The following is a 12,364-nucleotide window of genomic DNA, read 5'->3' on the forward strand; positions in this document are numbered from 1 at the left end:
CTTCTTGATCATAAAACTAAATAATAAACTTATTTTTAACTGAATTTAAAAAAAAAATTTATATTTTTTATGTGATGTCGCAATAATCAATTTTAAGTTATATAATATAATCAATTTTAAGTTATAATTGAGAGGGGTTGACAACTTGCCAAATAAAATTTGCATGTTGTTGAAAGTTTGCATTTATGGCCTTATGCAATTTTACTTCAGCACGCAAGAATAGACTAACATTTAATTTTAGAAACTAGTAAAAGCTAGATTATTTATTCAAAAATACTTTCAAAAAGCTAAAAGAAAACTATTTTTAATGAAAAGTGTTCAAATTTACACTAAGGAATGGTTAGATACAATTTCTAAAAATACTGTTCAAAGAAATTTAGCCAGATCATTTTTTAAAAAAATAATAGTTTTTATGTTAACACTCAATTATACAAGAGTTTTAACTTATTCTACAAACCTGTAAAAGGAAGAAAAAAATATCAATTCACTTATTACATAAGTACAAAATTGATTCAATTTTTTTTTTATGTCTAAGTTAAAAGTTATATAAATAGCATATGAAGAATTTACAGGGTGGCCACAAATACTTAGAAAAATGTTTCCCAGATTTCTTCAGACTCATTTTATTAAATTTCCTTGATTTCTGCAACTGTTGATAATAATTTCATTGATTTTCCAGCACAGATGCCTTCCTGCACATCAAATACATTATATTTTATTGTTACTGAAGTTGGTAATGGGGCTTTTTTTTAAAAAAAAAAAAGCGCTGTCTAAAAAAAAAATTTCTAAGATATTAGAAAGTTTAAATGATTTTTCTTGATAACAAAAGCATTAGTACACTTTCAAATATGAAAAAAAATGTCAAATTAGAAAATATCATTCAAAACTAAATATTGATACATCTGTTACCATACTTATTTACATTATTTTTAAACTTCACAATTAGAATTTATGAACAGTGATATTTGTTTACCAATTAAGACTGTTTAGAAAAGAAAAATAAACAGCTATTTCGAATGTTCTGAATTTGGTTTAAGAAGCAAAAGCTTTTTTAATGCTTAGTGCTTTTTTACTATATCATGCATGTTACCATAATTAATTGAATGAATAATATTTACCCAAATAGATAAGTTAAAACCAAATAAAATTTTAGCATTCTTTTAGAATTAAGCCTCCTGAATTTCGTTCTTTAAAATGTCATTTTCTGTTACTCTACCTGGTGACAGATACAAGATTTCCTATTAAAATTTTAATTGGCATATTAATAATAATATTAAGATAACATAAGTAATCATTGCTTAGAATATGTAAACACTGAGATTCCAGCAAAAGGCATGAAAATTTTAATTGTATCTGGTAAATAAGTATCAATTTTTAAAAAAAAGTTGCATGAAAAATATTTAAATAGTATAAAATCATGAGCCTGGTGGCTCAGTGGTAGCGCTTTGAGCTTTAATGCCACAGGTCCTTGGTTCGATCCTCGGGCCGGGCAAAGTTGACTCAAGCCTATCATCCCTTCCGTGGGTTGATAAAATGAGTACCAAGCATGCTTGGGGACTAAACACTGAGGGTTCTACGTTCTGCTGACCACCCAACCAGAACATCTGCTCTTGCACCCCAGAGCCCAAGGTCAAGAAAACTGAGATGGGCACTGTAGGCCTTGGCTCTCCATGAGCTGGCACCCCACTGAATCTAGTTTAGTATGAAATCATGTGTTTATTTTAGGGACCAGCTGGGTTAAAGATGTTGAATTTTTCTTTTGCTTATTGCACAGAAGAAAGATTTAAATATAAATTATTTACATATTTATCATTCTACTGACTACTTTGAACGCTCTCAAAAATTTATATTTCACTTTGATTTGTGCTTTCAATAAAAAGATAATTTAATGTAATACAAAATTATTTTTATTTCATTATTTTCAATGTGAAAAGCATTGTAATTAATTTTCAAATTTTGCCCAACAATTATTTTTTTAACTTTATATTAAAAATATATTTTGAAATAAATTATATAAACAAAAACTTAAAACTGAAATTTGTCAAAAATCAATTGTCCAAGTGTTTCAGAAAAATAAACATCTATGTAGAAATCCTAGATTGCCTCTAGTGCCACTGCACAATAATGAAACGTTATTTTTGTTAAATGTATGAATTCTACAGATATGCCACTGATCCCAGCTTTGATTTAATCAGCCAGACAGTTAATCAAATGCATAACTCTAAAACTAAGAAATTCGGAATACTTAGTCCTGAAAATTATTTCTGATTATTGTATAGGAAATTGTAACTGATTAAACACATCAATCAGCTTGATAACTTTTAAAAATTAATAGTATAACTTGATTTTATAATAATTTATAACTTAGTTAAAGATTGTAATAATTCTGAGCAATGTCATTACAGCTTCTTCAAATTTATAATTGATAATTTATCAAGACCAAATTTTTAATATGACAAGCCAAATATTGTTTGAATTTAGATAATGTGCTAATTATCAAAATTATGCTAAGTTGCCAATAAAACAAAATGAAATATTATGTAAGTATAACTAATCTTTTTTTGTCAATGAAACAAAAGTACTTAAAAAAATTTCTACCAGAATAATTCCTTTTCCAATGAATTTTGCATTTAAACCACCTTTATCTTATTCTATAACAGAATATCTCATTAGCTACTGAACTTAACATATTTCAATCACATAATGAAATAAATTACAGTTGTAAAAGTTATTTTCATATTTCTAAATTCATTTTATAAATAATATTTTACACATTATAATCATTCAAAGCAATTACTCACTGAGAGTATATTTTTAATTTTCTCACGAGCGTTAACAATGTCGGAAACAAGTGAGGATACTGGCTTCCCCTAACATGAAGAAAGAAAAGGGATGTTAAGCCATGCCAGTTTAGTTAGAATACAAATGCTTTTACATATTAGTGGAAAGAGCAACATTAAAACAAAACAGAAAAATATTTAAGAATATACATACATATTAGGTTACATAAAAATATTAATAGCAATAAGCTTTTAAAATTTAGTATTATTAATAAAATAAATAAAATTTCAAAATAGAAATTGTTAATTATTTAAATATACTAAGTTTCATATTAAATACATACAAAGGTGCCCTGAAGTTAGGCATGATTCATCAATGTGGAAATGTGGAAAGTAATGTTTAACTTTTGGACACCAATGTACATATACAGATGGTAGGCAAAAAAATGGACTACATTAAATGTATTGGATAAGTTAATGTGCAGTAGCTGGGGAAAATTTTATGCATTAATACTGTTAGCACATTTCAAAAGACTTCAGAAATGACGTTTTTACACCCAGTCACTCCATGGGCAAAGGAAACAAAAAATTAAATAGTCTTCTTATTATTAATAAGTTATTTTTATAATTTAATGATCACTAATTGCTTTTTCTTGCTGTCATTGTAACTTATTAGTACCCAAATTGCAATTCAAAAATAATTTGTATAATAGTAATGGTCATTAAAATAACTAGAAAACTCCATAAAACATCTCAACCTCCTTATATTTTATTATGAAATACGTTTTAGCCTTACTAAAAGATGGCCTTTTTTTTCATGAAAGAGAATTATTTTTTAAAGTTTCTAGTTCCCTGACTTTTTATAAATCTAGTTTAAGGTTTGTTTATTTTATTGTTTATTAAATAGTTATTTTGATTGTTTATTGTAATTAAATCATTTATTTTTTAAGTAACCCTGTTTCAGGGGTGATTGTAAACACAAAGGGAAAAAGTTGAAAATTTTATGTGCAAAAGATATATATTAAGGTAACAATTTATGTACTATACATTTCATACTTAATATAATTTTTTGAGCTAACATTTATAATTAAATTACCTACTAATGAAGAATATCACACCTATATAGTAACTAATTCAAGAAAAAGCTTATTTCTTACAAGAATCAAGATGCTGGGTTTTAAAATTGAATGAATATGATAGCAATATTGGATTTTAAAATTGAATGAATATGATAGCAATATTGGATTTTAAAATTGCATGAATATGATTGCAATATTGGATTTTAACATTGCATGCACATGAATCACAATATTGGATTTTAAAATTGCATGAATAAGATTGCAATATAGGATTTTAAAATTGCATGCATATGAATCACAATATTGGATTTTAAAATTGTGTGAATTTGAATACAGATGTTGGACTTCAAAAAGACAAATCGCGATATCGAATTTTTAGAACTAGTAAATAAGAATACAGATGCATAATTTTTAGATTGCGCAAATACGAATCACATTGCGTAGCTTTTAAATCATGTATCAATACGAAAATTCATGTTTGATATTACAACTGTGTGATTTTGAATAACAATATTGGATTTTAAAATCACTTTAATACAAATTGAGAGGTTCAATTTTTTAATCACATGAATTATAACCAAGATTTTTCAATTTAGTGAATACGAATCACAACACAGGTTTTTTTTAATCAGGTAAATACAAAAATCTATGTTCGATATTAAAATCATCTAAATAAGAATCGTCATATTAGTGCAGTTTCAAATATTCAAAATGACAAGAATCCACCAAATCAAAATAATCAAATTGGCGGAAGAATCACGCGTTTTGTTAACAGGATATAGTGGAAGTTTCAATATTTTGTCGGATTAGAAGTTTTTGATTCGCCGAAATCTGAAAACCAATAGTCTTGAGATACGATGTGATATTCTTGATTTTAGCGAAATAAATGCCTGCTTCTAGTTTTTAGACCCGGAAGAATGATATGTAAATCCCAGAATACAATCATTTCTGCTGTTTATTTCTTAAATTACCACAAACAAAAAAGCACCTCTTTTAAAAAAAGAATATTTAGAACTTCAAAAAAAATCTTGAAATTTACAAAAAAAAATTTCTTTTAAAATAATTTTAACACAAGTTTTAAAGTTTTCTATAAGTACTTCTAGCATATTAATAGTTTTATTACCCAATTCCTTCTTTCTTTTTTAATGACAGCAAAATTAATAAATTATAATTGGTACAAAAATAAAATTATATGGTTAAAAAACATGAGCTACTAGGTTTAGTAAAATTTTGGCCTTTTACAGTTTTGGTCGAAAAATTATTTCAGCTTTTTTTATAGTATATTTTTTCACAAATGATATTATGGCAACAGTCATTAGTTGATATTATACGAAAAGAGTCAAAGAATAAAATTAATAACTACACCTGCAATGAGTTATCAGATTATTTGTTTCAGGTAATGAAAAATGAAAAATAAGGGCAACACGAAAAAGTAAAACATTTTTTAAAAAAATGGACAACTCTGACTCCTGAATTAAGTAATAATTATTTTACTTTATATTCAAGTTGTATGTATTGTAAGTTTAATTCATATTATTTTCAAAGCAAGTGTGTATATACACCGCAAGGCTGCCAACTATCCATGAACCAACTTTTAAGTCTCACCACAAGAGAGCTAGAATAAAGTGGTATTTCATACGAACTTTTGTATCATTTGCATGTAGTGATGTGGAAAATATCTTTAAATCTAATTAACAAAAAAAAAATCATGAATCATACAGTCAAACATAAACTTAGCTACCACTAGATATTTTTCCTAAAAACATAGAAAGTTGGCAGTCCTGACCATGTTTTATTACAATTTGTATTGTTTTAGTTACTGATCAATATATAATATATATACTGATCTGTAAGTATTTTAACTACAAATCATTTTTTGATAATGTATTTTTATGACGCAGCATAGAACATCAACAGCATCTTAGCAATTATTTAGTGAATACAGAGCAAAAAGCATACAGTGAAAACTGTGTCACTAGTCCACTTGTGGTGCATTACTTTAGTGGTCAACTTAGGTGATATAGAGGGGGATGAGTCTTTTTCTTTTATCATTCTTATATATATCATGTTATTCAGGATGTTCATAGATTTCCTATGTTAACAATCAAAACAAAGATAAATATAATTAAATTTCTTTTAAATAACTAAAATTTTATTCAGTAAATATCACATATATCTAAAGAAATTTAATAACTGAGATGTGTTACAATTTGTAACTAATTTAACATTAAACAGAGTGATGTGTGCTAAAATATTTTCTTACAATATCAATACACAAGAACATATATACAATTAGGAAACTTAACGTCAAACTCATTTAAACACTTCCAAATTTATTTTGTTATACATGCTTACAAAGCTAGTTACAAAAACGTGTATTAGCTTTCTCACATAGTCAGAGGTTTAGGTTAGCTTTTAACGATATTTTACCAATTAAGAGAAATTATAATACATAACTTAATGGCATTTATTAATAATTCTAGACAAATGACTAATACAAGCAAGACGAGGGTTTATGCACAGGTTACAAAGGTTTTGCTCACTATTATATAGGGAAAATTTGGTAATAAGGGCAAAAAAATTTTAAAAAATAATTTATTTGGATAGTTTTAAGCTTTTAAAAAAAAATAAATTGGAAATTGACTTAGGTTTAGAGGTTTTCAGATATTTGGAGCTTTTAGATTTATTCCTTACTTTTTAGTAAAGTCTTGAGGTTTAAAAGAAAATCTAATTGAAAATCTATTTTTCCACAACGTCACATCTATTTTTTCATAGCGTATTTATAAACAGTAACACAAAAATTGATGTTTTTGAAACACCCAATATTTCTATCCATTTCTTCACTTGATTTGCTTTAAGGCAAAAGAGACGATTAAAATATAAAATCAATGATTTTCATATGACATATCAATTTGTTATGCTGTATTTAAAAAAAAAAGGTAAAAAAAATAATAACTCAACAATGCGCAAAGAAAAACAATGACACAAGCCATTTAACTTTTGATCTTAAAATGCAATTTTATGGTTTAAGAGATAATTAAGCTAAATAATTGGTGGTGTTATAATTTAAGTTATAAAATTAGTCATGAAATCTAATGACATAATGAAGAGAATGATTTAGCCAAAAAACTAAGTATTTGGTCAAGCTGTAGCCAAATATTGATCTTATTTTTTATATCAACCAAAATACTACATTGATATCTTCATATAGTTCTTAAACATGCTCAATACATTACTTAGTCTGATTGGTAAAATATTTTATCAGAATAAAAGATTTTGAATTCTTTTTTAATATGATTTCATAAAACCAGGAGTTATAGTTGTTCGACTTTTATCTGTTATTAACTTCAGTTATTAATGCTACTATATTATAACTCCAGTTTTTAATGCTACTTATAGAGATTATAGTTTACTTAACTTTATTATATTCTTATAACCAAGGTTTACTCTAGGCGAGGTTTGATTTTGACTCTTATACAAATAAAAATAATAATACTGATAAGGAAAATTTTAATGCCAAGAGTAACTGTAACAAGAAAAAATATTCTTTTAAATTATCCAACTGACCAGAAAAACTGATTAATAAATTGTGATAATAATTTCATGAAAATATGATTTCAACGTGCTTTAATAATATTGTAATGATTTAGATTAAGCGCGTTCAAAATCATGGATGGTCTACTGGACAGGGACCATTAGAACTCCTTTCAGACTACCATTAAACTAATGTTAATGGTCTGAGATTTTTTTAAAAATGTTCAACTATTTGTGTTCAAATTTTGTATTTTACCATTTAAAATTACATTCTTTAAAATGATATAAGAAATAATTATTAAAAATTATTTCTAGCATGGATTATTTTTGACTAAACGATTACAGGGCTGCCACTGGATGAAAACAAGAAAAATAGTTGCTTTAGTTGCATCATATATGAAAAAAAGTCTCCTAAATAGTCTCCAAGATATATAAAATAGTTGCTAACATCATATCCTCCTCTAACATAATTTTAATTATTTGTGCTTTAATAGTATAAAATTCAAATAATATGCAGTTAGATACTCATATTTATAAAAAATGTACATTTATTTGTGGATTTGCCAACAATACATAGATAGAGGAATGATTAGGGAACCGCTGTAGAATTTTTAAACATTTTAAAAATATCTATTTTTAGTTTTACTCTTTATGAGGCATAAAGCTTCAGATATCATATAAGAAACAATGGTTGTAATTAAAGAAAAAACATTTGTAAAAAAAAAGCTAGGGTCTAAAACTTTAGGCATTATAAAAAAATGAAGTAGAAATAACAATTACTCTCATACATAAATTTTTTTAACCTTACTATAAAATAAAAATTTGTATATAGCATATTCATATAATAAACAAAATCTGCATTCTAAAAGTACTTAAATAATTTTGAACAATAATATGAAAGGAAAATCATATAGGCACAATTATGATTGCAAAAGCACGCTTCTGTAAGTAGCACAAGCAGCAAAAATCGACATAGTAACGAAAAAAAATCTCATATTCGAAAAGGGAAAATTAAGCACTTTTAGACATTTAAAAAAAAAAGAAATAGGTAGTGCAATTTAATTCATTTCAATTTTATTTCGTTTATTTTTCATAACGATACATTTCCAAATTTAATGCTTATCAAAAAAATTATGATCACAACTCGACAAAACGAATATCACCATGTACCTTTTCTTCTATTATAAATCGCTCTAAAAAAATTAACTACACATTTTGAGTAATTAAAGACAATTTTTTTAATTTTGCTACTTTATTCAAATTAAAAGAGGGGGGAAAACATAACCCTCAGAGATATTACAATACCTTTCTGAAGCAGGAGCATTCACGTCGTACGAATTCAAATTCTATCAGTCTGATTGGTTAATCATGTCTGTCTTGCTTTTGACAACAAACAGTGAGGAAGAATAAAGTTAGGATAAAACGAAAGCGAGGCAAAAAAAGTGGGGGAAGGGGGAAACTCATGAAGCTATTCTTGATTATAGTCGCTGATTGGCTTAAAAAAGTCGCCGATTTTATGCAACTCATTGCAAATTAGTTGTTATTACTCATATTTCTACTAAAATAGTCGCCATAGTAGCTATTGCTTTAAAATAGTCGTTTTAGTCGCCTTTTTAGTCTCCAATGGCAGCCCTGCAATTATAATGGTGTGCAAAAAAATTTTCATTTCACCTAGTCAAGTTCTTAAATCTGGCAAAATATGCAAAAAGTAAAATTAACAGTAAGGGGTCTTAACTTTTAGCCACTCTCTTGACCAAACTATCGAACCATATTTCCCAGTTTGTTACTACCCATCTATCCACCCACCATGTGTTTGGAATTCAAATGCGTAAAAAAAAAAACTAATTTTGTAACTTAAAATATAGTCCATACCAACTATTTCTCATATTTAAGATCAAGCTCTCTAACCAATAAGGTTTGACAGGGTTCCCACTCTTTCAACAAAGGAAAAATTAAGCACTTTTAAGGACCTTTTTTTTGAAGAAATTAAGGACTTTTTTGAAAATTTAAGGACTTCAGAAAATAGTGATTGTTTATGTCTATCATTGAATATGCATACGCCACCAGTGACAGTGCAAATTATTTACCTTCTTAAAAAAAAAAAAAAAAAACAATTTTATAATAATGTAAGCACTGATACAATCGCATTAATTAACAGGCTCGCCAAAGAATTACCAGGCAAATCTGCATATTCTTAAGAAATAAAAATAATAGCGCAACAATCTAAAACTTTAAAAAAAAAAAAATTTACATTGCAACAAAACAAATTATAAATAGTTACCAAATATTTAACTTTCTTGTTAGAAGCAATTCATGCTTTCTTATTTAGTACTCAGGAAAAAAAATTAAGTATTTCTGAAAAAACACTTGGCTTTCATCAATAAACTCAAAGTTCTTGATGAAAAACCTAGGTGGGCTAAGATTCTTCAAACCCTGTCTCTTACAAATCTGTTTAATTTTTAATACTATCATGAATTTCAAAAAATTTTATGCTTTCTATAAATTTGCAGTTACTTACTACATATTGAAATATTATGCAAATTTATTTAATTCGAGATTTTAAGAAATAGTTTTCATTATGGATTCCCTTTAAAAAAATAAATTTTCCCTGATACTTCTTAGTGTTTACTTAATTCCTATACTTTTTGATTTTCTAAACGTTTTACTTAATTCCTATAAGCAGATGCATAACCAGTAGAACTGAATTTCCTGAATTCTGTCAATTTTGAAAGTTAGTGTGGGTCCTAAAAACTGCACCCCCCCCCCCAAAAAAAACACTCTCTTCCATGTGCAGTTCTTCCTTGTCCACACTATTCTTTTCTTTTAGAATGCTTCTCTGTTCTCATAGAGTATCATTCTAGGCAAAGGGCAGAATATATTAAGGAAAAAGCCAATATATTAATAAAACAACATGTTTTCTTCCCTTGTCTGTACCCCCCCCCCTACACACATTAATTTTTGTCTCTCTAAAATGCTTTACCCTCGATGCATGGTCTAATTCTAAGTGATAAAAGAACTCTTTTTTGTTTTAAAAAATTCAACAGAAAAATTGTTGCTATCAACCATAGTGATGCTAAAAAATTAAGGACTTTTAAAAACCTTGAACCAAAATTAAGTACTTTTAAGGGGCCTTATTTTCCAAAATAAAAATTAAACACTTTTTAAGGACTTTTAAGGACCATGGGAACCCTGTTTGAGGCTTAGAACACGAAAATTGCATCACTAGATTAAGTTATTCAGCAGAGTGCTCCATCTTTATTTCTATGCACTGTAAAATATGTTTAATGCTAAATTTCGAGTGAATCAGTGATATTGTCTATCATATTAACACTTACTGGTCCCTCAGACAAGTAAATTTTTTTTATGATTTATGTTATTTAGAAAATTTCATTTTAAAAAGTGGGTGATTTTATTATGTAATGAGATTAGAAGTGGCCAGTGTACCTAAAAATTATGCATGGTGAAATTTCGCCTAGAAGCAGAAATCTGGTGAAAATAACGTTTTTTCTAAATAATTATTCAAGCTTATAAAATTTCCCTAATATTGAGTGAATAAAATTAAACCTAATGAATGAATTCAATATTTTCTAATTAATATGAAACTGAAAAATAATTAAACAAATAACTATAACAAAGTTGAACAATTAACTTTTGAAGAATTTACTAAAACTAGGTCAAAAAAATATATCATTTCATAAAACTTATATTTCATACAAAGTTTTAAACAAAATCTTTCAAAACTTTTAAACTATTTCTTTTTAAATTAAAGAGATTCATAAAAAAATTATAAAAGCAACAAAAACTCTAATTCAGTCGACGACACAATTTGGCCAATCCACTACAAGATAACCTTTTAACAATACATTTTGTTATGCATAGGTAGTTTAAATTAAAGAATAAATTTCATTATCTGAAACTTTAAATAAAAAGTTTATTGAATTTAAAATTAACTAAAGAATTGAATATAATTTAATTTCAAACAGCATCAAATGTTTACTTCAACATGAGACGCATGGTGGGACCTAACATGGGACTTTACTGATGACACATCACTGCTTGAACGTTTAGCACAATATTCCTGGTACTGTCTTTCAGCATCTTGATACCTATGTGCATCCATCCATATGGTCTCATGTTTCAGCACAGATGTTAAGCCTAACAAAGAAAAACAAAAGCTTATTTTATTTAATAACAAAGCAAAAACATTTTGAAGCAGTACTATTAACATACAAACATGAGATCTATTTCATTAGTAACAACTTTTTTAATTTATTTCAACCATAAATAAACTGGACAAATACTATATAAAATGCAAATTATGATGAGTAACATATTTCAGAACCTATCTTAAACAGAAGAATAAGTGTTATCCATTGAGTATATGATATTTAACTAAATGATCAAGAAACTGAAGCTGTAAGATATTATCAGACAGAAAACTTCATTTGTTTCAAAAATACAGTGAAACCTCCTGTTATGGACACTCCTGCAAAACGGACACCTCTCAATACGGGCATATTTTTAATGCCCCGGGAATCTTCTATGAATAAACCATTACTTACATTCACCGCAAAGCGGACACTCCCGTAACCGGACGCGGACAGTCATTTTGGTCCTGAAACGTTGTTTTTAATCTCTGCAAACCGGACACTACTCTTTCTAAATAAATTGCAAGCTAAAAAAATTCAACTTTTCGCCATTTTTAAAGCATTTAAATAAAACTTTTTGCCTTATCCATAACTAAAAATATTGTTAAGCTATTTCACCACCGAAAAATCAATCTTTTTCCTGTCACCTTGCCTTATCTTTGTAAAGAAAGAAGAGAAAATGGTACTGCACTCCTGAAATAATTCTGACATCGGCATCTTTTGATCTTTTCATCTGAACCACACAGGTTATGAGACCCCTCAAGTTGAAATTACTTTTCTCAATGCTTCTTCCCCATTGAAAATTTCTTTAATTTTCCTATCA

At 27.2% G+C, this 12,364-nt stretch overlaps 1 protein-coding gene across 2 annotated transcripts in view; it reads right to left on the bottom strand.

Annotated features, from left to right (window-relative positions):
• LOC107445468 (elongation factor 1-beta) overlaps nucleotides 1-12,364 on the bottom strand; it is a 71,744-nt gene that overhangs the window by 39,432 nt on the left and 19,948 nt on the right. The window contains exons 2-3 of one of the 2 annotated variants that reach the window (XM_016059859.4): nucleotides 11,391-11,548; nucleotides 2,802-2,870 (exon numbers count right to left, since the gene is read on the bottom strand). In XM_016059859.4, coding sequence (XP_015915345.4) covers nucleotides 2,802-2,870; nucleotides 11,391-11,548 — 227 coding nt within the window. The remainder of the gene's footprint in view (nucleotides 1-2,801; nucleotides 2,871-11,390; nucleotides 11,549-12,364) is intronic. The other variant, XM_087154968.1, reaches the window with a different exon arrangement.

This window comes from Parasteatoda tepidariorum, chromosome 11 (assembly GCF_982258835.1).
Source record: "Parasteatoda tepidariorum strain Cologne lab strain chromosome 11, Ptep-v5.0, whole genome shotgun sequence".
NCBI lineage: Eukaryota > Metazoa > Arthropoda > Arachnida > Araneae > Theridiidae > Parasteatoda > Parasteatoda tepidariorum.